At 43.8% G+C, this 26,354-nt stretch overlaps 1 protein-coding gene and 1 long non-coding RNA gene across 3 annotated transcripts; one reads left to right on the top strand and one right to left on the bottom strand.

The window, feature by feature from the left end:
• Nucleotides 1–161: 161 nt before the first annotated feature.
• Nucleotides 162–4,514, top strand: LOC144192177 (uncharacterized). Its single transcript, XR_013325061.1, has 3 exons — nucleotides 162–261; nucleotides 721–900; nucleotides 3,431–4,514. It is a non-coding gene; the product is annotated as an uncharacterized LOC144192177 (long non-coding RNA).
• LOC144192169 (transient receptor potential cation channel subfamily M member 1-like) lies at nucleotides 3,073–21,987 on the bottom strand. 2 transcript variants are annotated; one of them, XM_077711240.1, is made up of 27 exons: nucleotides 21,709–21,987; nucleotides 16,075–16,151; nucleotides 14,965–15,160; nucleotides 14,672–14,885; nucleotides 13,942–14,066; nucleotides 13,685–13,856; nucleotides 13,236–13,410; nucleotides 12,297–12,420; nucleotides 10,958–11,030; nucleotides 10,795–10,895; nucleotides 10,551–10,727; nucleotides 10,344–10,478; nucleotides 9,595–9,645; nucleotides 9,381–9,521; nucleotides 9,262–9,291; nucleotides 8,903–9,195; nucleotides 8,434–8,662; nucleotides 8,228–8,359; nucleotides 7,181–7,309; nucleotides 6,982–7,110; nucleotides 6,631–6,882; nucleotides 6,230–6,422; nucleotides 5,900–5,920; nucleotides 5,678–5,822; nucleotides 4,916–5,121; nucleotides 4,543–4,675; nucleotides 3,073–4,457 (listed from the first exon to the last, which is right to left on the bottom strand). In XM_077711240.1, exons 1-27 carry the CDS (start codon nucleotides 21,778–21,780, stop codon nucleotides 3,407–3,409), a joined length of 4,776 nt encoding a protein of 1,591 aa, XP_077567366.1. In that variant the 5' UTR covers nucleotides 21,781–21,987; the 3' UTR covers nucleotides 3,073–3,406. The 2 variants fall into 2 exon arrangements, with proteins under 2 accessions (XP_077567366.1, XP_077567367.1); XM_077711241.1 differs by having other exon boundaries at nucleotides 6,248–6,422; nucleotides 21,709–21,985.
• Nucleotides 21,988–26,354: the final 4,367 nt, after the last annotated feature.

The raw sequence follows: 26,354 nt of genomic DNA, 5'->3' as shown, positions 1-26,354 counted from the left end.
GTTTGGTAGCTATACAAAATAGCTCTGGTCTATCTTACGGTGCCAATATAATTCCATTTTTCAAAATAAATCATTCATTGATTCAATAATTTTCCGTACCGCTTTTCTCCACCGGGGGCGCAGGGATGCTGAAGCCTATCCCGGCCTACTATGGCTTGTTAGCCAATCGCCGGGCACGGAGACAACAACACGCTGATTAACTTCCAGGTGACTCCAGGTGGTGGAACTAGCGAAGCACACTGTATCTCAGACCTACTGCAGGTAAATCAATGATTATAACATTTAATTTAATGTCTTACGAGTTACTTGTTTGCTATAATGAACAAGTGTGCGTTTATTTTGTTGTCTGACGAGTTGCTTACTTATTATGGTGAACAGGTGAGCGTTTATTTTGAGCCCCGCTAAGCAAGCAAGGGTTGAGGTTAGGGTTAGGGTGTGTTTAAATAAAAAATGGTTAGGGTTAGGAATAGGGTTAGTGTGTTTAAATACAAAATGGTTAGGGTTAGGTTAGGTTTAGGGTGTGTTTAAATTCAAAATAGTTAGGGTCAGGGTTATAAAAACTGAATATTCAGGGCTTTTAATCCATTTATAAAAATCTAAAATGGTCCGGCCCACGTGAAATGGAGTTGACGTTAAAGTAGCCCGCGAACCACCCCGAGTCTGACACCCTTGTTGTAGTGTATGTACATGATGCAATTAAGGCTATATATTTTTTTTTAGAAAGCAGACTAAACTCTGTGCCTATGTGGCTATTCAGCATTGGCTCAAAAGTTGACGGACATCTTCCTGGTGGACTCCTAGGAGTCTCGAGGCCCGGTCGTTGGTGTAAGTGACTGGTGGCCATCTTAGGACAGACCCTCTTGATTGATTCCATTCTTTAAACGTTTTGGTTTGAAGGAGGTAAGTGATCCAATGGCTTTTTTTTTCTTAAAAACGACATAGTATAGTAAGGCTTTATTTGCAAAAAACAACAGTATAGAATGGTTATTTTAGAACTTATCTTTAGATGGCTTAAAAAATGACTTAGTATAGTAAGGCTTAAAAACGACATAGTATAGTAAGGCTTTTTCTCTGAAAAAACGACATTGTATATAGTAAGGCTTTTTCTCTGAAAAGATGACAGTATAGTAAGGCTTAAAAATGACTTAGTATAGTAAGGCTTTTTCTCTGAAAAAACGACATAGTATAGTAAGGCTTTTTATCGCAAAAAAAACAACATAGTAGAGTAAGGCTTTTTAGCGCAAAAAAAACGACATAGTATAGTAAGGCTTTTTATCGCAAAAAAAACAACATAGTATAGTAAGGCTTTTTACTTCAAAAAACAACATAGTATAGTAAGGCTTTTTATCGCAAAAAACGACATAGTATAGTAAGGCTTTTTTATCGCAAAAAAACGACATAGTATAGTAAGGCTTTTTATCGCAAGAAAACGACATAGTATAGTAAGGCTTTTTATCGCAAAAAAAACGACATAGTATAGTAAGGCTTTTTATCGCAAAAAAAAAAACGACATAGTATAGTAAGGCTTTTTATTGCAAAAAAACGACATAGTATAGTAAGGCTTTTTATCGCAAAAAAAGACATAATATAGTAAGGCTTTTTATTGCAAAAAAACGACATAGTATAGTAAGGCTTTTTATCGCAAAAAAACGACATAGTATAGTAAGGTTTTTTATCGCAAAAAACGACATAGTATAGTAAGGCTTTTTTATCGCAAAAAACGACATAGTATAGTAAGGCTTTTTACTTCAAAAAACGACATAGTATAGTAAGGCTTTTTTATCGCAAAAAAAACATAGTATAGTAAGGCTTTTTATCGCAAAAAAAAACAACATAGTATATAGTAAGGCTTTTTACTTAAAAAAATGACAGTATAGTAAGGCTTTTTACTTCAAAAAAACGACATAGTATAGTAAGGCTTTTTTATCGCAAAAAAACGACATAGTATAGTAAGGCTTTTTTATCGCAAAAAAACGACATAGTATAGTAAGGCTTTTTACTTCAAAAAACGACATAGTATAGTAAGGCTTTTTTATCGCAAAAAAACGACATAGTATAGTAAGGCTTTTTACTTCAAAAAACGACATAGTATAGTAAGGCTTTTTACTTCAAAAAACAACATAGTATAGTAAGGCTTTTTATCGCAAAAAACGACATAGTATAGTAAGGCTTTTTATCGCAAAAAAAACGACATAGTATAGTAAGGCTTTTTACTTCAAAAAACGACATAGTGTAGTAAGGCTTTTTTATCGCAAAAAAAAACGACATAGTATAGTAAGGCTTTTTCTCTGAAAAAACGACATAGTATAGTAAGGCTTTTTCTCTGAAAAATACCAAAATGTCTTTTACTAAAAATGACTAAAAATTTGCGATAAAAATGTCTTTTTATCGCAAAAAAAACGACATAGTAAGGCTTTTTACTTCAAAAAACGACATAGTATAGTAAGGCTTTTTATCGCAAAAAACGACATAGTATAGTAAGGCTTTTTATCGCAAAAAAACGACATAGTATGGTAAGGCTTTTTACTTCAAAAAACGACATAGTATAGTAAGGCTTTTTACTTCAAAAAACGACATAGTATAGTAAGGCTTTTTGATTCAAAAAATGACATAGTATAGTAAGGCTTTTTTATCGCAAAAAAAACGACATAGTATAGTAAGGCTTTTTACTTCAAAAAACGACATAGTATAGTAAGGCTTTTTTATCGCAAAAAAACGACATAGTATAGTAAGGCTTTTTCTCTGAAAAAACGACATAGTATAGTAAGGCTTTTTTATCGCAATAAAAACGACATAGTATAGTAAGGCTTTTTACTTCAAAAAACGACATAGTATAGTAAGGCTTTTTTATCGCAAAAAAACGACATAGTATAGTAAGGCTTTTTCTCTGAAAAAACGACATAGTATAGTAAGGCTTTTTCTCTGAAAAAACGACATAGTATAGTAAGGCTTAAAAATGACTTAGTATAGTAAGGCTTAAAAACGACATAGTATAGTAAGGCTTTATTTGCAAAAAAACGACATAGTATAGTAAGGCTTTATTTGCAAAAAAACGACAGTATAGAATGGCTATTTTAGAACTTTTCTTTCGACTTTTAATCATTTCATCTTTGATTCACCTGCTGTTTACACACAGAAAACATGAATACAAATGTTCCAAATAGTCATTACAAAACATGTCATGGGCTAAAATAAGACATTAAATATCCTCCGATATATCTGCCGACTTGTAGTTTTACTTTTGCCTCTTTACTTGAATAGGTAAACAAAATCCTTAACATTTTAACATGTCCTAATTTATATGTTGCAACTTTTCGCAAACATTTCTAAAGGGACGTTCTGTTTCAGTCCTCAGATTATGGTCCTTTATTTTGCAACAGCTATTACTGTCCTCCAATGTGATCCTTCATATTCCTGCCTTCTTTCCCAGTTCTTGGGCTCCGCCTCCTGTCCCCACATCCATCTTGACTTCTCCGTCCACATCCAGGAGGTCTCTCTCGCTGCTGCACGCTCTCCTGTTGACCAACGCGCCTCTGGCTTTACCGCCATCTTTTGCATTCCAACTCCTCGACCTGTGCGAGGGCAGATAGGCGTCTTCCGCTACATTGAGGAATCGCGCCCCGTCCGACAGGTTCCGCTTCACCCTGGTCTTGGTTTCTTCTCCCGGGAGCTCTTCCCTCCTTCCCACGGGAGCCGGATCCTCGGCCTCGTCTGACGCTTGGTCCGGCTTGTAGATCACGCCGCTGGCCGCTCTTCTCCTCGCCAGCGGGGACACCTGTCCCGTGTCCTCGGCGCGGACGTACCGCAACGATTTCGTCCTTTTCGGGGAAGAAGATGACGCCGTTGGAGGAAGCCCCACTTTAGTTTCTTGCGGTTCGTCGGGAGGCCCGATGACGGCGGTGCTCATGCTCCTCCTCTTGGTCAAAGACGACGCTTCTTCGGCCGGGTAGTGTCTCAGCGATTTAGTCCGTTTGGGCGGCGACGACGGTCTCAGCCAGTTCTTGTCGGGCGTGGGATCCAGCAGCCGGGAGCTCCGTGGCGGCTCGTCCTGGCCAGGCATCGCGGACCCCCGCTTGGATTCGCACGGAGATATGAGGATGTCCACGTGGGAGGCGCTCTCCGGGCCACCGCCGCTCCTGGGCGCTTCTTCGGCGTCCTTCTGCCTGCCGGCAAACTCCTCCATGTCCATGTGGAAGCGGTACAGGCTGTAGCCGTCGGCGCTGTTGATGCTCCCCTGGCGGACCAGGGCGGAGGAGGGGTCGCACAGCGAGGAATTGCGCGAGTGGCTTCTGGTGAGCTCCAGCCGCTCCACCCCCGCCAGCTTCTCCAGAGCCGACGCCATGCGGCCGTGGATCTCCTCCAGTTGGGCCAGGCGCAGATCCACCGTTTGCAGGGAGGCCTTCATGGTGTTCTCCCGCTCGTTCACCTCCTCCAGGCGCATGGACATGTTCTCCACTCTTTGAAAAATGTATGTTCCATTTGCTCAGTCAGGTGGCTTTGAAATAAACTATTTTTTTTAGAACAAATGTAATCTGGACTCACCTTTCCGAAGTAACTTTGATGCGTTCGTCGCTGGACGACTGCTGCTCGTCTTCCCTTTCCCGGAAATATTCCTCCACGCATTGCTCTTCAAACTCGTACAGGTTTTTCAACTCCTCCGGATTGAGTCTTAGCTCTAACGGGAAACAGGAACAGCAAGTTCAAAACCATATAGAGTCCTACCTCTACTTATGAATGTCTCTAGGTACAAAATGTTCAGGTTACAAATGTTTTCGTTAAAAACGAAAAAGTATCTATAGTAAAGCTTTCTTCTTAAAAAAACGACATAGTATAGTAAGGCTTTTTTTTCTTAAAAACGACATAGTATGTCCCACAAGTTGAGAAAAAGCGAGAGAAGAGCATGAAGTGAACTCACTGAGGCCCCGGTCCTTTTCGTCCAGTTCTCCGTCTTGTCTCCTCCTGGCGCAGCGTCGAAAGAGCCTGCTGAAGAGGATGTAGAGGTGGCTGAAGATGATGAGCGGCGGCGGCAGGATGGGCCGGTCGTGAAAGGTCATGATCAGCTGGTAGCGCTGGAACTTCCACACTTGGTTGGAGATGGACTTTACTTCAAAGAAGGTGTTGCTGCAAAAAAAAAAAAAAAAAACAGGTCACAGGGTCATCAAAAACCAGACATCAAGGGCTGATATAAAGTACTGACTGTTTTGGTTGAAAAATAAAATAAAAATGAAAGTGCACAGATATCGTTCAATAATGTAAATTGAAAATTCTACCTAAATAATTATGCAAACAATTCATTATTAAAGCCTCAATTCAAACCGTTCAATGAAACGACATAACGAAAACCCTACCAAAATGGCATTAAAAGAGGGTTCCGTACATTGTGGTATACAAAGTACCGCTAGAGGGAGTTAGCGTACGACAGAGTAAGAATAAGTCAAATAGAGTACCGTATTTTCACGACTATAAGGGGCACTTATGTCTTAAATATTCTCCAAAATAGACAATAGGCGCTTTAAAATCCAGTGTGCTTTACATATGAAAAAAAAAATTCAAATGTATGTACAATGTCCCTTATAGTTGTGAAAATGCAGTACTTTTGTTTTTTCTCTCAAATACCGTCACATTGTAAAAATCTAAAAGGGCTTGGCTGTGGTGTAAAAAATAAAGAAGTACTTACTTGAAGACAGCAATGAGGAGGTTGACCAGGAGGATGTTGGCCACCAGAAGGTAACAGGCCATAATGGCAGGTGTCAGCCAAGCGCCGGGGATGCACGGCGGCAACTTCTTCCCGTCTTCGTCGTACAAATGCTCCCCACACGGAGCTGTCCCAGGCAACGGGGAAAAGGTCACTCGCGACAGTTAAAAGAAGGAACGGCGCGTCGGAGAGGAGGCCACTCACGGTTGATTTCCATGGCGTAGACTGGAGACGGAAAGTTGAAGGAGACACGGACGGCGGCGGAGGAGGAGGGGAATTAAAAAGCAATCAATTGGATGTGCACGTCAACCTTCTGTCACGATCAAGAGCTTGGCAAAAAAAACCAACCAAAACCGTCTTCACCCTGACAGAAGAACTACGGAAAAACAAATAACTGCGGGCAGACCATCGCGTTTGTGGCGGCGCGGGTTGGAAACGCGTAAAAACAAACGGGTACTACCGTCGTCAAACGAGGTCAATCAAAGGTCACGATGAAGCCATGGTCTGCCCGCATTTCAGGAAAGGGAATCTTACTATGAATTCGAGTCTTACGGTCTATCGAGTCGGCAAAAACCTCTCCATAGATCATCCAGTAGGGCATATAGAAAATGTTGCGGGCCAGGCGCCACGTGGGCTCCTCGTCGGGGTGAAGGATGGCTTGGCGGGCAACGCCGAAGCTCATCAGCACCACCAACATGATCACCACAAAGTACATCATGTCGATCATCTGAAACCAAAAAATACAGTGAGCCACACCATCACCACCACGGTACCCGGACATTTCGGCGCCGGACGTTTCGTCGCCGGACGTTTCGTCGCCGGACGTTTCGTCGCCGGACATTTCGTCACCAGACATTTCGTCACCAGACAGGGAGGAAACGCCCGGGGACGAAACGTGTCCGGTCACGACCACCACCTCATCATGACGTACGTACCATCTTTCCGATCATCATGACGTAGGGGCCCAGGTACTTGTTGACGCCAAAGATGTCCAGGACGCGGATGTACCAGAAGATGATGTCTATGCAGTAGATGACCCTGCCGTAGCCCATGTACGGCTCCCTCTGCAGCCTCAGCATGAGGCCCAGAAGGAAGGTGGAGATGGCCACCAGGTCCGTGATGTTCCAGTACTCTTCCAACCACACGCTGATCTTCTGTTTCAGCTTGCCGGGCTCGGACATTAAGATCTGCCGATGGCACAACGCCGTTTTTCATTCATTTTCAAGCACATAGAACTGTATCAAAAGTTCTTAATAAATCTAAAACAATGTTTATCTACGGCTTACCTGTCGGATCTTCTCACTGCCCAGCGTTAAGATGTAAGCGATAACGGTCCACTCTTGCAAGGACGGCCATCGCTCCATCTTGACCAAGATGATGTAGTTGTACAACATGAGGTAAGCCAGGTAGCAGATCTGAAAGACAAATACCATCTCTCCATGAGTTTTACCATCCCCAAAAATGCCCATTCATAAAATAATTTACCGTGTTGAACCAAAATTTGGTGAAGGGGGCGTCGTAAAATTCAAATAATCTTTTTCCGATGGGAATTTTGCGGACGTTGGCGTTGCCTTCCTCTTCGTCCCCTTTCCGCGACGTGGCGTCGTTGGGCTCCTGGAACACACAACCACGGTTTTTTTTTATTTTACAAAACGTTTGTCCCAGATTCCTATCAACTGGGAAATTCAAAGCCTAGAAATTCGCCTGTGGCCCGGAGTCAGCTAGAGTAGACTCCAGCACCCCCGCAACCCTCATTAGCATGACGCGGTTCGGAAAATGCTAAAAAAGAACTTTAGCTTTGCTGCGTGTTGTGTAGAGAAGTCTCTTCGTTTTTATTTGATTCATTTAAAAAGTAACATCACATATTAATGAAAGTATTTATGTTCGTGAACATATATAAATATGTAAGATTAGCCGAGGGGGCTAATAAACATCTTAGCCTCACGTCTCGGTTGAAGACGAACGATAAGACGTAGTAGACACACAAACACACACGTAGCTAAGTTTTAGACAGTTCTCACCCAAATTTCCTGCTAGTTCTTCTATTTGCACATACTCCGAAGGCCATTCCATCTTAAACGAACCGCATTTCTTTTGTATTTTGACTTTTTTCGCCATGATAAACCCTTGGAAGAAGCTACACCGAACGGTTAGCTAGTTGCTAACCAGTCATTGGACGCACATGCGCAGAACGTGAACCATGCGCACCCAATCAACGTCGTTGACATTCAATCTACCGCGGAAGTAAACACACGTGACGCAAACCGCATCATGTCATTGGCTGCTAGTCGTATTAGCCTTAGTAATCGTTTGTTAGTGACAGGCGGCCACTCTGAGTTGCTTTGCAAAACGGGACAGTAAAAATTGTTCTGTGTTTATTTATTCATTTTTTTTTGAAAGGAAAGGAAATCATGAGTGCCGACTTTCTGTTTTAGGATCAAATTAAAATGAAGAGTATGGACACAAGATAAAGGATTTGCAAAAAGTCACATTAGAAAATAGGTGATAGCAGAAAATGATATTAATGGAGACCTTGCTGGATTTGGCGTCGTCATCTTTGTCTTTGCCCTCTTCTTTAGCCGCCGGCGCAATGTAGGCCACCTCGTCCCCGAGACGGAAATCCAGCAGAAGAATCAGCGGAGGAAAGATGATTCCCAAGATGACCTAGAGGGTGGCGATAGAGAGAACAAGAGATGGGCATTTTGCTCCGCCCTAAACCGACACGTGGGGCGGAGCACCTTGAGTCCAGGATTCTTGCCCACGCGCAAGCAGCCCATCCACATGTCGGTCAGGAGCATCTGGCTGCAGGTGTGCGCGATAAAGTCGCGTTGCTTGGCGGCTACGGCCAGCTTCAGACACGTGGAGTTGCTCCAGTTGACCAGCTCGTAGGTCAGTAGCTTCATGGCCACCTGCTCGTCGTGCTTGTACGACTGGTCCAGGAGCTCGTAGGCCAGCTGACCAAACTCCCTGTTGTCGGTGGCAAAGTACAGAAATATGTTTTGGCCCGAATATAAGACGTTTTTTTTTTTTTGCATTGGAAATAAAACAGTCGTCTTATATTTGGGGTCTTGACGTTATACCCGTTCACAAAGCTAGGTGGTGCTAGATGTAAATGCTGAACACTTTGATGGCTATTGCAGTTATTGCACTGCTATAAACGAATGAGTCATCAAAAGAACTTTTCCCAAAAATTGGTCGGACACCCACTTGGAGTTGTTCTCCAGGTCTTGTGAGATGTCGTCCACCAGCTCGCTCTCCGAGCATTCGTGGGCCATGGCCTTGAAGAGTTTGCAGGCCACCAGCGCCTTGGCCATGGCCTCTTCACCACGTTGCCACAGGAAGAGCGACATCTTCTGGCGCTTCATCAGCACCGACCACAGCATCAGCTCGTGGAAGGGAAACTTGAAGCGGCACACCTCCGGGTCGTCCACGTCCACCTCCACCTCTTCCTCCTTTTTCTTCTTGGCTTTTTTCTTGCCTTTCGCCCGAGGTTCGTCGTCCTGGCGGGGACGAGATAACGTCGCGGGGGTTCTTCTTTCCTACATTTGCCGGCAAAGAGGTCTCACCTCCATCCCGAGAAGCTTCAGCGCTTTGGGCTGAGAACAAAAAAAGCGAAAAAGCGTCTCATTAGGCAAAAATCAGAGGACGGACAATAGCCTTTTGGATGGATTAAGCCCACACGCACCCTTTTCAGTCCGTACAGCGTGTTGTAGAGGTTGCGGAAAGCCTTTCTGGTATAATTGCTGCGGTAAGCCCCGCCCATCAGGTACTCCAGCACCAGGCCGATGTCGATCAAGGTGATCTGGTAATCCGGGGGGAGGTTCCCCTAAGGACAAACAAAAACATTTCAAATCGAGGGCCAAGACGAGCCACGTCAGAAGGGACGGTCCGCCGGTCACCTTTTTGACGTCTCGGACCACGGCGTGCAGCGTGTTGGCGGGACCCAGTTTCTGCCACGAGAACACGAATGTGACCGAACCGTGAGGGTTGCACGGCGACCGAGCAGGAAACGTGGTACTCGGACATTTCATCGCCGAACACTTTGTCCACGGACGGTTGGTCGAATGGACATTTTGTCGACGGACACTTAGTTGACGGACCTAATTCCTAACCTTAACCACTATCCCACAGGTGTCAAAGTGGTGGCTCGGGAGCCAAATTTGGCCCACCACATCATTTTGTGTGCCAACTTTCTGTTTTGGGATCAAATTAAAATGAATATTCAAATGTATAGATGTCTATTTTATTTCCTGATTTTCCCCCTTTTGAATCAATAATTGCAATTTTTTAAATTTATTTTTTAGTGTTTTTAGTTCAAAAATCATTTTGTAAAATGTAAAAATACATAAAAATATTTTCTATTTTCCACTTAAATATGTAATGTAATGATTAAAAGAGATTTTCCTTCACCAAAGAAAAAAATCTCAAAAAAACATTGTTTTAGATCTATAAAAATAAGAATATTCAGGGCTTTTAACCCAGTTCTTTTAATCCATTTATAAAAAAGAAAAAGTCTGACACCCTTGCCCTAATCCTAACCACTAACCTTAACCACTATCCCTAAAACCTAATTCTAAACACCAGCCTTACAAATTGTCCGTCGACGAATTGTCCAGTCAACGAAACGTCCGGCCCCGGTGAACGTTACCGTGTTGTACAACTCCTCCAGTCTGGGAATGGTGAGGAAGTGATGAATATTGACGCCGTTCTCCAAAAGCAGTTTGACAAAGTCCACTCGGTCCAGAACCAGAGCGTCCATCATGGCTTGCTCCAGAGAATTCACCTAACAACAACAACAAAAACCACCAATTAAATGCCTTCCGATTGGCTGCGTCTCCAAACGGACGTTTTTTACCCAACGAATCAGCTCCAATTTGCGCGGATCCGTTTCTTCCGGAGGTTCCGGTTTGGCCTTCCCTTTGCCTTTCCCTTTCTTGCCCCGGTTTTTATTACGAGAGGCCGTGGACGGACTCCTCTGCTTCTCCTGGCTCGGGACCACCGCCGTCGTCGTGCTGGCGATGGCGCCGGCCGGCTGACGGGGCCACAACAACGAGTTTACGTCGTTCCATCGTGTTGGCTTCGATCGGCGTGTGACTCACGGGTAAATTATGTCCGTAGACAAAGATGTGATTGCGAGCGATATCCACTCGGTTCCAAGCCAACGCCAAACTCAGCTGGTCGGCCGCCGAAGCGTTGGTGCCTGATTAAAAAAGAAACGTGAGGTCAGGTTCAAGTGGCGTGTTATTTGTGTGGTCACGGTACCTTTTAACAAGGCCGTAAGAATGGCCATTTCGATGTCCTGCTGACCCTCCGAACCCATCCGGAAAACGGTGATCTGTTTTGCCGAGGAGGAAGCAAAGGTCATTGGACAACAATGATGGATGCCAAGGAAGATAAAATGGCGGCTGGGAATGGAATTAGCACTTGCCAAGAGGCGGGACATTTACAAAAAAGTTTGTTTTTCATTATTATTGATAGACGCTTTGCTTCCGATTGTTTGTTGCTGCGTTTTGGAAGACGCTTCCGTTTTCACCTGTGTGCACCTTGACCAATCAGATCCCAGCTGTGCTTTTGCCCAGGTGTTTTTCATTCTTTCTGTTATGTGGATATCTTTGGCTCTACTTTTCTCATATTTTTATATTTGTTCATATTGTGAGTTTGTAAATAACCTTTTCCACTACGCCAAGGGTGTCGGACTCGGGTTACTTTGTGGGCCCCCGGGCCGCCATTTTGACACCATACACTAAACTAACGCTTAGATAACTATCATCCACGAGTGATAAGTGGTTCAGAAAATGAATGAATAAATGTCAAATGAGGTTAGGAGTGAAAATGAGGTGCTTAAGTTTTTGTAAATTTGGTCAACGTTAGTACAAAGCGTTCCGCCACGTTCCTTTTAGCCAACTGCTCATTACGGAAGGGGGGGGGGGGGGGGGTGGGGGGGTCCATTTCGGATAAAAAGATTATCCCACGGGAGCAGACAGTCATTCACCTTTCGTTCACTTTGAAACCAAAAGCTCCAATTTTGCTCGTCTGGGTCAAAATGCAAAAAAAAAAAAACAAGTCATGATGGTGATGATCATCCATCACTTTATAAGTTTGTGAGCGCATTAGGTCGTCTAATACAGGTTTTAGAGGATTGCAACTGGTGATGATAGCACTTTGAGAGGAGTCCTCCACCAGGATTAGCAAGATGCACCGACCTTCCATCTGTGAAGCGCAACGCATGCTTACCGCAGGCGAGAGCCCGTCTTACCAAATGTACGCGGCGGCTGGCGGCTTAGAGGCGTCACGTGACTTTTTATTCCTCCCTTTCATAGAATCAACAAGCATCAGGTAAAAAAAACACTTTGGATTAAAGCACTTTTCCCTCTTAGCACGTTTTTTTTGCGTGTCTTTCGAGTGTCGCCACTTTGCGACCTTTGACCCCACGGCGGGTGGATTATTCCACGTTCCGCGGGATCTGAGGATTACGTCCATTCAATATGTTCATTGAAAAATGTGAGTGGATAAAATGAGCATGAAAAGCCATAGAGCTTTATTGACACTTTTTACACAAGACGTTTTAGGACGTTTTAGGACTTTTTTGTGTGCCACTCACCAGTTCTCGCTTCTTCATGCATTCCATCACCATGAGGAGGATCTGCTGCGATTGGCTTTTGCTGTAGTTGAACGTTTTCTGGATGGTCACCAAAAGTTGGTCTCGCACATCGTCGCTGACCAACCTGCCAAAAAAAAGGCCACAATTTTGCCTCGTCATCGGAATTAAAGTTAAACAAGTTTCTGGGGCTTTTGATCCTGCAATTTATATTCACGAGTGGTGTCCAAACTGTGGCGCGGGGGCCATTTGTGGCCCGGCAAAGTCTACATTGTCACACACATTTATGGCTAGTACGCACGGGTACATTGTGTAAACTGCTGGTGGGAATCCATATTACATTTTATAGGTTTGCACACACATTTTAGATATAATATTTTGATTTTTTCATATAAATGGATTTAATGAACTGGATTAAAGGCCCTGAATATTCATTGTTTAATAGATTGGAAACAATGTGTATTTTAGCTTTTTTTTAAATATATTTTTAGATTTTACAAAATTATTTTTGAACTAAAAAACAGAAAAAAATGTATTAAAAAATTACAATTATTGATTTAAAAGGGGGAAATCAGCAAATATAATACATATATACTCTTCATTTGAATTTGATCCTAATGATTGACTTTCTCGGGCCGCACAAAATGATGCGGCGGGCCACATTTGGCCCCCGGGCCGCCACTTTGACACCATGGCGTAAATGTTCTAACCAAACTAGAATATCATCCAAACAGGGTAAAGGCTATCGCCACTCAAAATATACCACTATTGTATAAACTTTGACATTATCAAATATATACAAAACAACTGAATTTGAAGCCATTCAAAGTTATGCAGATAATAAAGATGTAGCGCTAATGGCAACTTTATTCAAAGTAGGGCCATTCCACAAGAAAGCAATGCAAAGCATGACTAAGCCACGCCCCCACCCACAGCTCTCACCCTCCATCTTCGGAGAATTTGTGCGCAAATGAAATAATGTCGGAGGCGCGACCGCTCCCGTCGCACACCACCACCGGGACGGGCGGCTCGTCTCGCAGGCTCTCCAACGCGATGGAGATCACGTTGGGACCGCCTTCCACGATCAGACACACCAGCGGGACACCCTGACCCAGACCTGGACCCAAAAAAAAAATGACACAAAAGGCATCGTCAGTCTGGGGAACTGGTGTCAAAGTGGTGGCCCGACATGAGGACGACAACGTGGACGACGGACGTCTGTGGTGACAGCTGAGCATCCCTTTGCTGTCCCTGCCTTATCTGAGCACCAGGCATAGGATGACAAAGGGAAGCCCAAGGGTCACATGACAACATCTCCATCCGGGGCTCAAAAGGAAGGTTGCAATGGGAGTCGCCCTAAAAAAAAATTCCCGTTTTGGGCCCAGACTTACGTGTGTTGATCTTCTGCAGCGAGATATGCTTCTCCAGCAGGCGGCGCAGTTTGACCTCGGAGCCGTACTTGCCGCAAGTGCCGTTGTCGCTCAGGATGAAGTGCGAGTGGCTGTTGTTCAGCACGGCCAGTTTGCTCAACGGGTTGGCCATGGTCTGGTACGGTCTGGTTACCTTAAAGGAACAAGAACACCCATTTTATTTCAAGGGGAGGAAAGGATCTTTGGCTCTCGCCGAATACGCCAGTCGAAAGGCTCACGTCTTTCCCCACGAGGTCCTCTTTGTTCTCCAGGATGCCCCACGGGGCGATTCCAATGGCGCACACTTTGCCCCGCGATTTGGAGGAATGGTCCTTTAAGGCGTCGCCCACGTGACGGATCACGCCTGAGAAAAGGGAATTGTCCAAGATTAGATTTAGTTTGTCTTTTCGGGTCAAAAAACTCGTGAAAGTCTAAAATGGCATTCAAAGTGGACACCTTTCAGCCTTGGGAATACGGGCTCTTACCCCCATCTGGTGGACAAACACTGGTATTACGTATCCCATTATAATGCAGGTCACATTTTCACTGGGATTTTTGGCCATTATATTCATTTTAAGACATTAATAAATCATTTTCTTATCATTTTTGTTTGTTTTTCACATTTTAAAAAGTTTTTTAGCCATTATATTCATTTTAAAAAATAATAAAATATTTCCTTATCATTTTATCTCATTTTTGTGTGTTTTTCCACATCTTTCATACAAAATTGGGACCATTTTTAAAGGGCTTAGCACTGTATAGATATGAAGGGGATGCGTAGTGACAAGTGAATGACACATTTGGTCATCCATGATGAACGACGTCCTCCAAAAAGCTCTCAATTGTATTGTTTGAAGCGCTCAAGGGGGGCGGGGCCAATTGCAGAAGAAGCATTAGCAAATAACGGCTAATCTCCTCATCTCGCTAATAGTCCCCCTCCCCATAAGTGAATAGCAGAGGTGGGCTCACCCGTATTGACGCCGCCCGTGAAGATCCACGCGCCGGTGGTGACGGCGGCTTTAATCAGGCCTTTTCCGAAAACCTGCTTGAGTTTGGGCTGCAGGTCAAAGTTCTGAAGACCGCCGTGTACCGAGATCAGCAAGGTGGGCAGCTCCAGCTGCCACTCCTTCACCATCAGGTGAAGCAGGTTGTCCGCTTTGGTGTCGTACGAAACGCGGATGTACTGCCGGCGGCGACCACAAGGGGAAAAAGCGTCGTTTTTAACGTCCGTCCGTGAACGCGACCACGTCGTCCGGTCTCACCATGGCCTTGTTGATGAAGCCGCCGCCCTGGAACTCGATCACGCCAAAGGAGTCGGTGGGGTAGGTGCGGGTGTGCTTGATCACGCTCCATTTGTCCTTCAGGGGGTCCACGGCCACCAGGGGGTGGGCTTCTTCCACAGAGTTGGCGCCGGGCGGGATGGCCACGTGCTGCGTCGTCAGCTGACCGCACGAACATCTGAAGAAGAGACGCCGTTAGTCCGATGACAAAGGAAAATCAATGCAACTGGCCTCCACGATCCAAAATGAAGGCCGATGGAGCCGTAAAATATGTTTCAACTGTCATTCTCTGTACTTTCTGTGGGAGAATTTTTCTTTTTATTTATCCCAGGAAAACTGACATTTAGACCTACAATTCTGGGTTGAAAACAAATCTCGATCTCAGTGGTGTCAAAGCAGCGGCCCGGGGGCCAAATGTGGCCCGTTGCCTCATTTTGTGCGGCCTGGGAAAGTCAATCACGACTTTCTGTTTTAGGATCGAATTAAAATTAAGAGTATAGATTTATATTATATTTACTGATGTTCCCCCTTTTAAATGAAAAATTAAAATTATTTTAATCATTTTTTCTGTATTTTTAGTTAAAAATCATTTTGTAAAAGCTAAAAAGATATATTTAAAAAAGCTCAAATAAATAGTTTGATATCTATAAAAAACTGAATATTTAGGGATTTTGATCTACACGAGCGGTTATGGTGTTTGCCTCGCAGTTCTGGAGCCGTGGGTTCGATCCCAGGTGGATCTTCACTTTGTGGACCTTGCCTGATCTCTCTGTGCTCGTGTGGGTTTTCTCCAAGGGCACCGGTTTCTCTCCCACGTCCCCAAAACATGCATGCTAGGCTAGGTTAGCACTATAAATGGCCTAGCGCTAGCTAATTTTGGTTGTCCTCTGTCTCCCGGTGCCCTCCAATTGGCTGCAAAACCGATTCCGGGTGTCCTGTGCTAACCCCAAGTCAGCTGGGATGGTTCCAGCACCCCCTGCGGCTATTGTGAAGATAAATTGTCTATCATTGGCTGGATTGGTCGCCATCCATGTCATATACAAGACAAAAATTATGTATTTTCCATGTTGTGAACGTTTTTTTTAGTCTTACCTGGTGATGTCCTTGGTGGGAAAGATGTGAACGCATTCTCTTTTCAGGAAAGTCCTTTCAATCCAGACTCGTTGTGCCTGACAAGAGAAAAAAGACAAACACTGCTCACTCTTTGTGTGGTCCAAGATTGGACATTTGGCCACTATTGTCAAGCCTGAATGAGTCATTGAAATGAGAGCCGTGGCAAAGTCAGTCAGTTGCCTTTCCTGGAAAGTCTTGGCAGGAAAAACAGGAAAATTAGTGAAAAATAGCAACTGTCTGGCTTCATTAGATTCAAGGCAAAATTCTTGTTGTTGTTTTCCCTTTAAAAAAATCATTTGTGTGTGATGACACGACACAAATTGGCAATTGAAAGCTCGTCATTTGGATTCTAGGAATTGCCTTACATTTTGGAACTCATCTAAGGAGTATTTTTCCCATCAGGCATCATGCATGGATGGACAAGAATGAACATTTTTATGACGGAGAGATCTCATTAAAAAAGTAAATGTTTGTCATGGAAATGGGGAGTTAAAAATGGCTATGTATACTGAGTAAAAATAATCTTTTTTTGTTTATTACAGATGAAATATTCATTTTAAGTCACAGGGAAAAGATAAGATGAAAAAATTGCAATTATAATTTTGCCTCTAAGTGAGGAGGATTCAGTAAATTAATGCATTTTTTTCATAAAGCAATTTCCAAAATGAATCATTTTTCTTAAGCTTTAAAAAAGCTTTCAAGTGAGGATTCAATGAAGAAAGTAAGGCCCTTTTTTAAACGATTAACGGACCTTAAGCGCTCATAAAAAATAAACAATCCAAAAAATAAAAACAATACATCATTCGGAATGGAACATACTTTTTTGTCTTTAACTGAGGATTCAATAAGAAAAATAAAGCCCTTTTTAAATAGAATAATGTCGTAAAAAAATCAACAATCATTCAAAACGGAGCATCATTTTAAGTCAAGATTCTCCAGAAAGAAACGCATTGGAACCAAGGCAAGCAAACCCAAGATAAAAGAGCCTCCCATCCATCCACATTGTATTAAAATCCAACTTACATCCAAATGTTTTGTTCACGGCGGCGACGGCGATGGGTCGCCGCCGTGGGTCCCGTTACCGGCGCTCCAGCCCGTTGCACTCCCTCCCGTCCAATCGCACAGGACATGACACTTGTTGACTTTATGAGGAGGGGCGGCTAATATGGCCAGAGCATGTGAGCGGGCTCTTTGTTCGTCCGTCGGGCCCGGTCTCATGACTCCGCTTCAAGGTAATCCTTTTGGGAGAGAGAGAGTCCCATGACCCCCATCCCCGTGGCCGCGTGGCCGCCATCCCGCGTGGCGAGGGGGGGGCGCTTTTGCCGTTAAACCAGGCACAATAAATCTCCTTTGATAAGGGCCCCCTAATCTCCCCCAATTTGTTCCGACTTGGGTTTTTTTTTGTTTTTTCTCCCAGACGTTTTTCTCTTTTTTTTTTTACGCTCCCGCAAAAACAAGCGAGCACGCGCCTGGCCTGGGTGAGCCCCAAAGCGCCCCCCCCTTGACCCCCGCCGACTTTGCCAAATACTTTTGATTTCAAGCCAAATTTGCATAATTGGGAGAATTGGACATTCTTTGGGAGTTAAGACGGGAGGGAGCGCTCTCTCAACCGAGGCTCGGTCGCCTCGATCTAGACTCGTTACGGTTCTGGTAACGGTTTCGTGGAGTGGACGCCACCGCGTAGCAAAAAGTTAACGTCAAGTCATAGCGATGTCGGAATAAACCTGGTTTTCTTTTCACTTTCAACGCAAGACTTTCAAGTTCTCAAAAGGTTTTAGCGCAAGGGTGTCAAACTTGGTTCGCAGGCCACAATAACGTCAAATTGATTTGACATGGGCCGGACCATTTTAGATATCATATTTGGATTTTTTAAAAATAAAAGAACTGGATTAAAAGCCCCGAATATTCTGTTTTTTTATAGAACTAAAACAATGTCTATTTTAGCTTTTTTAAATATATTTTTAGATTTTCCTAAATGATTTTTGAACTAAAAACTGAAAAAAAGGATTAAAAAATGACAAGTATTGATTTAAAAAGGGGAAAATCAGGAAAAATAATATACACATATAATCTACATTTGAATTTGATCCTAAAACATAAAGACTGCACTCATAATTTACATTTTGGGCCGGACAAAATGATGTGGTGGGCCGGATTTGGCCCCCGGGCCACCACTTTGACACCTTTTGCCCTAATGGGATCATAAAATGGGACATTTAATATACATCTATACCCTTTACTTTACTTTCTCGGGCCGCACAAATTAATATAATACCATTATCTTAATTAATGGCAACTACTGTTTTGATTTGACCACGCCGTAATTTTGCCACAAAGCCAGCTACAGGTCAGCCATTTTGGCAACCTTTTAGCGGTTTTATTAGCGTTATCAAGGGATGGCGGAGGTGGCGAACGGGTTAAGTTCCCAACTGGAACGGCGGGTTCACAACGTTCCCATCGGTTGATCCGGTTGTTGTTGTTTCCTAAGAAATCTCGTGATTTGCCATGAATGCACTTTCTTGTTCCGATTCTTGTCGGTTGCGCAACGTCATTTGCCCCTCCGTCCAAATCTTCAAAACTTTATTTCTTTCCGTTAAGCGGCTATTCGGGTTTAAGGTCGCCACCGTCACGCTCGATAACAATAATCAAACATAGGCTGACTCGACAAAAGCCTAATTGTCATCATCATAGCCAGCTGCGTATGACCAAATTGGCAAAGAGCATTGAGCCACTGCACCCGTGCGGGCCGCCATCTTGGCTCAATAGATTGAGAAATTTGAAACTAGCGCCTCCCTGGTGAAAACGACTTTAGGTCTCCTCTCGCCAAACTGACGGCGTCCCCTGAGCTTCTCCCTCAATGACAACATGGTCGTTGGGGCTTTTTCACCTTAGCTTTTGGAGACTTCTTTCTTTTTTTTCTTCCTATTTTTTCCCCCTCGCGGACTCAAATGTTGCGGTCCATAAAAGGAGCACCGGTACAGGAATTTCACATTGAGGGGGCTCGTTAACGTTCAAGTGGGCTAATACCTTCATCTGCTTACTTAAACGCTAAGGCATGCTGTCAAAGTGGCGGCTCGGGGGCCAAATCTGGCCCGCCGCATCATTATTTGCGGCCCGACAAAGTCAATCATGAGTTCCGACTTTCTGTTTTAGAATCAAATTCAAATGAAGTGTAGAGATGTATATTATATTTCTAAAATGATCCGGGCCCACGTGAAAATCAAGTTGACGTTAAAGCAAGTCTGACACCCTCGAAGTACTCGAGTAGATGCAATATTGCAGTAGGAGCTCCCTTTGTGTGGCGCAGTCCCACGGGTTGAAACTGCTGACCCGCGGCTTAAAGGCAAAGGAGATCACGGCCAATTATTCCCAGCGTACTCAAATTCCCAGTAGCCAACCACAGAAAAAAAAGAAACATTTGGCATAGAACATCCACTTTCCGCTCGAGATAAAACGCCACCAGTCGAAACCGAGCGACCATAAACGGTGGCGGGGGGGTCCACCGTTGGAATGCGTGCTCAGAGATATAAAAGCCGCTCATTGATTGGCTGAATTCGGCGCAGCGTGAAAAGAAGGAAGCCCACGTGGAATCTTTGACTCTTTAAGGAAGATTTTACCAGCTAACGCTTCACCCGAGGGCGGGAATTGACTCTAAAGTCTATTTTTTTTTTCAACATGAGCATCACCACGGCCACGAGACGGGAGCGGGATCTCGTGGTGGAAAGTCAATTAACTGTGAAAGTCGGCGTAAATGCGCTCCATTGTCATCCCGCGGTTGGAAAATCCACTTAGCCGCCGTCACATGACAGCGACATGTCGCTCATTAGCTTAGCCGCGCCGCGGGATGCGGTCACAAGACGTCTTCTACAGCGCCGATTCTCCGACTCCACGAGGAATTTGGCGCCCGGGACAGGCCGTGGGAGATAAAAAAACGCATCAGGAAAAATCTTATTTCTTACGACTTCTGGAGGAAGACATTTATTGTCGTTCATAATTCACGCTTGACGTCAATTTGCTAAAAAACGAAAATCGTGCTACTACTTTTACTTATTTGATACAATAAAATAGCATCTGTAATGAGTTTATTCAATTTGTTGTGACCAAAAAGGTCAGAGCTTTAAAAGGGAAATATTAAATAAAAATAACTTGAATATGACACTTAATATGAATAATAATCCCATTTCCTGAATCGTTATTAACATACTTTTGTATATTTTTGGAGCATTGCGCATTCCTTCATTTATCCCGGGGGTGCCGGAGCCTATTCAACCCAGGAAAGGACAAAAGACAGGGTATATCTTTGATTGGTCGTCAACCAATCACGGGGCAGAAGGTCTTATTTTTGAGACATTTAGAAAAGAGTGAAATATGAATAAATCTATGCAAGAAAATGCAAAGCAGCAGCAATAATGAATGCTTTGAAGGGCGCCAGCGTTAATCACATGAAAGCAGACTTTACGGAAAAGCCATCACGGGGGTTTTAATCTTTGCTGGTCGCCATACTGGGCCATTAGGAAGGATTACGCCGGCCAGCGGACGCGCTCTTACGTGGCTGGGACTTAGTTGCGCTCGCTACAGTCGTTAGCGGGACTGGCAAAAAGTTAGCTATCCTAATAAATGACATTTTTGTGGGATTGGGGAACAGATTTTGGTCAATTCTATGCATCTCAACAAATTAGCAAAGCTCAACAGGCATTCATTTTCTGAATTGCTTATCCTGACCAGGCTTGTAGGGGTGCTGGAGCCTATCCCTGATAGTTACAGACACCAGTTGGGGGACACCCCAAATGGGTGGCCAGCCAATGGCTCCCAGAACTGCAAAGCCGATGCACTAACCACATGACATGTATTTTTTTCCACTCTAAAATGAGGGTAGCAAGTCAAGAAGTTCACTTATATGATAAAACAAGGGTGTCAGACACGGGTTGGTTCGCTTTGGGCCGCATTAACGTCAACTCAATTTTAAGTGGGCTGGACCATTTTAGATAGAACATTTTGATTATATTTTATAAATGGGTTAAAAGCCTTGAATATTCCGTTTTTTATAGATCTAAAAGAAAGTTATTTAGATTTTACAACATGATTTTTGTTCCAAAAACACAGAAAATGGATTAAAAGATGACAATGATTGATTGAAAATGGGAAAAATTAGGAAATGTAATATACATCTATACTATTCATTTGAATTTGATCCTACAACAGAAAGTGGGCCCTCATCATTGATTTTCCCGGGCCGCACAAAATGATGTTGTGGGCCAGATTTAGCCCCCAGGCCGCCACTTTGACACCAGTGTGATAAGAGATTCGAAAAAGGTGATTGGTCGAACTAGAGACAACCACCAGCCAGATGGTTCGTCTGACTTGGATGCGGGCAAACCTTATGATTGCGAACGGTCACCTGTCTCTCAGAGTGCCTTACGGCCAACTGGCGACCAGTTTAGGGTGTTGTGTGCCTTTCGCACAGGGATAGGCTCTGGCAACAAAATGAATGAATAAACTGGAGATTGGACTTGAAATGGACGCCATGCGCCGTAGTAGGACGCCACAAGACAATTTCCATTTAGCCAATGAGGACGGCCATTAAACAGGAAGAAGAGACGGCAAGTCTCTTACCTTCTGCGAGCCGGACGTGCTGCGTTTGAGGGAGGACCTCTTGAAGGTGCCGCTGGCGCCTTTGGGGTCCATGTTGGACCCGGGCCAACATGGGCGGGCGCAAAGCCGCCGCCCAAGGGAAGAAGCAAAAGGCCAAAAAAAAAAAAAGCCAAGCGCGTCCACGCTGGGCGTCTTTTCCTCTGGACGAGCGCCCAGTGATGGGCGAGTGGCGCGTCCCGACGATGTCAAAAGCGCTGGACGGCACGCGGGCGGAGTCTTCCTCTGCCGCGCATCCCGTAATGGGGATTAATGCAGCGGCGGCTTTAATGGATGGGGCTTTATTAAATGGTTATTGAGGGTCAAAATCTGATAAGCCCTCAAAAAGGCTTAAGTTCGTCCATGCGAGCCGTCAAGCTAAAAGTTAGCGACACCACGGACAAAAGCATGTCGACCCGGCGAAAAAGACACTTGCGTTTATTCACACGGGAGGTACGAGCTCTTGGGTCAGGGGTCAGAGGGGGCCTTTTGCCGATAGAGGGAGCCAGAAACAGGTTATTCCTTGAGACTCACATTACATAAAAAGGAGTGGACTTTTTTAGTCATTTCACCACTTTTAAAGTAGTAAAATCTTGGAATACTTTTGACAACATTGTTACGCAGTTGCCAATTAGAGAATGTATTACAATAAAAAAATATGATTAAAATGGCGCTACTGGTACTGTGGCGACCACGTGACGCTCCTATTGATGCATTCGGGACTTGGCTTTCTCACCAGTGTTTTCCATATTTTAGCTCACAGGTTAGTCATGCGACCTCATCCAAAGAGCCACATGGGGCTCTCGAGCCATAGGTTCCCTAGCCGTGTCTTAGATGATTAAGTTCAACTCAACTAAAAGTAAAAATATAAACAAAGATGGCTCAATTTATTACTACATTTTAACATTAGATTTTGACCCCTAACTAATAAAGAGCCACCGTTTAAGTGACTGGCACCCTCTAGTGCTAAGGTTGAGAAGTGCAGCGGAATGGAAGCGAAGACAAGCTTCTGGCGTGGGACATATTTCATGATATTAAAGACAATTTGCTGGTGGACAATTAAAAACTGGACATAACCTGGGAAGCATATCGTTTTTTTACCTACAAATATATTATCAGACCTCAACTGGATTCATTTTGATTCCTCTCAGTTACTTGTTTCCAAGTCCTAAATAAATGAATAAAAATCCTCTAATCCGAGGTTTTTTTGCCGTGCCCAGTCACGGTACCCGGAATAAAAACACCCATACTAATCTTATTTTAACCAACAACTCCCTCTTTTGGATGCAAGATGGAACTGCTGAACCGTCACCATTAAAGAAAAACTACCAAGATTATTTCGAGTACTACTCGTGTCATCCTGTTTTGATTATTTAAAAGAAAACGTATCCAGTTCTCCTCCGATATTGAATATGAACCTTTTTTCCTTAAAAGACACTGCTTTAGCACATCATTTTCTAGCCGTGTGGACGCCAACTTTACCTGATTTGTATTTGGACGATCGTCACGGGCTTTCCTCCAGCGATGGAAGCGTCAAAACAGCCAAAAAAAGTCTGGTTTTCCTGGTAAAAAAGAGCCACAATAAAACGTCGATCAACAGCGCCATGTGCTCAGACAGTCAGCCTCTCTTAATGGATAATAGCTTTCTCCGCGTAAGCAATAAAGAGCTTTATCGTCAGTTGGAGGCTTTGAATTTGGACGTAGAGATTATTTAACACTTCACACAAGATGATCAAACAACAAACACGCACAATATCCCGTCTAAAAGTGTTCAACGACTCCAGCAGGACTAATTCACATTTTATAACTCGTTTTTTTCTGGATTTCTCTGGAAAAAGTATAACGTCATGGAATAAAATGCTGACCTTTTATGACGTTTGGATTAAGGAATCATAGCGCACGATTTTCAGACCAATGACAATCTGAATTTGTTGTGGAAGAAAGGCAAACGTCACCTGGGTTAACAAAAACAAACTTTTGGCAAAGCGATACCAGTATTGACCACGAGAGGGCACCAATATCACTCGTAAAGCTCCTTTATTTTCTGACCGCGAGGTCACAGGGAATGTTGGATAACTTTATTTTTTTCTCCCCTTCCACAATGTGTATAATTTGTGTTTTTGGCCATGTTTACAGCCAAAACCACGAGAAGAAATCACATACTGACAGAAATTATGAAGAGCAAAGAAGTTGCTCCAGAGATATTTACAAGGAGGAGCACTTTTCAAGAAGATGACTAATATAGAGCATAACAACAGGATTGCCATTTCCGGCTGACGACAGAGATTTGCAGTGACCTGCACGGACATACCGAGCGAGGAAACCGCCGTCAAAAAGACGCCGCTTACCTCATCCTGCTAACGTTTTGTTTTGGTTGCTAAGGAAACGGAATACACACGCAAACACCTGAGACACAATCCAGGTGTGTCCTGTATCTCAATGGCGCCCGTGAATGTAAACAACAGGTATAAAGCGTCAACTTGTTTCAAAACAACTATTAGGACACAGGTGTCCAAGTGGCGGCCCGGGGGCCAAATCTGGCCCGCCGCATCATTTTGTGCGGCCCGGGAAAGTCAACAATGAGTGGCGACTTTCTGTTTTAGGATCAAATTAAAATAGGTGTATATCATATTTGCTGATTTTCCCCTTTTGAAATCAATAATTGCATTTTTTAGATCAATTTTTTGGGTGTTTTTAGGTCAAAAAGCATTTATATATAAAAATATTTTAGGTTTTCCACTTAAATATTGAAAATAATTTAGAAAAATCAATTTGAAATAGAAAACAAATGATTATTATTACTAATAGATTACTTTATATCTGTAAAAAAATGAATATTTAGGGCTTTTGATCCAGTATAATTCAATCAAAACATTAAAAAATATCTAAATATTATGTCTAAAATGGTCGGGCCCACAGGAAAAAGCTTATTTCCCTTTTTGAAGCCTAAAGAACAACTACATTGGACGTCTGTGACAGTCAATTCGAAAATGTAAAGCCGCAATCTTTTAATAGCGATGCTAAAAAATCCCCGTCATCATGCTCTCTCGCTAGCTAGCGGAGCTTTAGAAGCAAACTAGGTCAAGACTAAAAGCTGCTTCCGTGCCTCTCCAAAGTCGGACGTCCGGGGCTCAGTGACGGCCGGGACGGGGGTCAGAGGTCAAAGGGGGGGGAGGGGCTGGGGGAGCCAAGCCAAGCGCTTGTCGAAAAAAGAGCTAGCTCGTCAGCAAAAATCCATTTTGGGGAAGTGGACGGGAAGGGGGTGTGGCCAGATCGCGGCTAACGACTTCCTCCGCGAAAATGGCTTTGCTCAAGGGGTGTCGCGGGTTCAAACGCAACACGCTAACGTCAGGACGGCCCTTTTAACAGATGTGGGATGTTTATTGGGATGGGAATTTGATCAAAGGAGGACTTGAACTTGAAAGTCAAGCATTGTCAATTGCCTACCATTACAACCAGAACATTTTGGGTTGGTGTTTTTTTAACATTTGGGGGTGTGTTGTTCCCCTCTAAGCTGGAAGTGATGCACCAATAACAACTTTCTTCACGCCATGATTGACGCAGGCTTTTTATCCTCTTTTATAGTTTTAGGGAGGATGTCATTTGGGGTTTTGTAGCGTTGAAGTCTTTTTTTGAAGTTCGTATCTATCAAAATGAGCGGCCCAATATTTTTTTAATAAATGGATTAAATGAACTGGATTAAAATCCCTGAATATTCAGTTTTTTATAGATCTTAAACAATGTTTATTTGAGTTTTTTTATATATATTTTTAGATTTTACAAAATGATTTTTGACCTAAAAACACCCAAAAATCGATTAATATACATCTATACTATTCATTTTAATTTGATCCTAAAACAGAAAGTCAGCACTCATTGACTTTCCCGGGCCGCACAAAATGATGCGGCGGGCCAGATTTGGCCCCCGGGCCGCCACTTTGACACCTGCTAAATGACGCACTAACCACTCGTCAAGCGGACCGCCACACTTCCCACAAACCCCCAAAATGTGTGCCATCAGCCAAACTGTTTAAAGGCCATATACAACTATTTAACATCTATATTTTTGGACAAAAACAGCCAAACTGTCTGGGTGGATGGTGGACGCCATCTTGGAACTTACTTGGTTGACACGGAAGCAGTCGCCACCGGAAATGACCTTTTGGCTCGCCTCTTTCACACGTCGTCCGAGGCGACCTTTGACCTCGTAACCGCGGGTGTGGCGTTCCTGCACACGACAAGATACAGAACACATGAGATGATTTCACGGGTAACGCGACCCGGGCGTAAATATTTACATTGCAGGCTTTTTTTCCCCTCTCATTGTCTTCCACATGACAGCAGGCCACCTACGTACGTACGTACTACTGTCGAGTCAGAGCCGGAAGGAGCCTATCAGAGGACAGATTCACCCCCCATCACCCCCCCCCCCCTCCATCCTCCGAGAGTGCACGCTTCCAAATCCTTTGCGGCTTTTAAGAGGGGGGGAAGGGTGTCTGCCTGTAAAATATCCATTTCCCAAAGCATTTAGTCCAAAAGGAGTAACAGTTGACGTCCACGTTCGTGGGGCGCTTTTACGTCAACTCAATTTCACGTGGGCCGGACCATTTTAGATATCATATTTACATTTT

This window comes from Stigmatopora nigra, unplaced genomic scaffold (assembly GCF_051989575.1).
Source record: "Stigmatopora nigra isolate UIUO_SnigA unplaced genomic scaffold, RoL_Snig_1.1 HiC_scaffold_25, whole genome shotgun sequence".
Classification (NCBI taxonomy): Eukaryota; Metazoa; Chordata; class Actinopteri; order Syngnathiformes; family Syngnathidae; genus Stigmatopora; species Stigmatopora nigra.
This window is presented reverse-complemented; position numbering and strand designations above follow the sequence as displayed.

Excerpts from the sequence above, each read along its gene's own strand:
- LOC144192169 (XM_077711240.1), bottom strand. The coding sequence starts at position 21,780 with ATGGACCCCAAAGGCGCCAGCGGCACCTTCAAGAGGTCCTCCCTCAAA. Across the intron at positions 8,663-8,902 it reads GACCTGGAGAACAACTCCAA|GGAGTTTGGTCAGCTGGCCT; the intron begins GTGGGTGTCCGA and ends CACCGACAACAG. Across the intron at positions 6,883-6,981 it reads GCAGTGAGAAGATCCGACAG|ATCTTAATGTCCGAGCCCGG; the intron begins GTAAGCCGTAGA and ends TGCCATCGGCAG.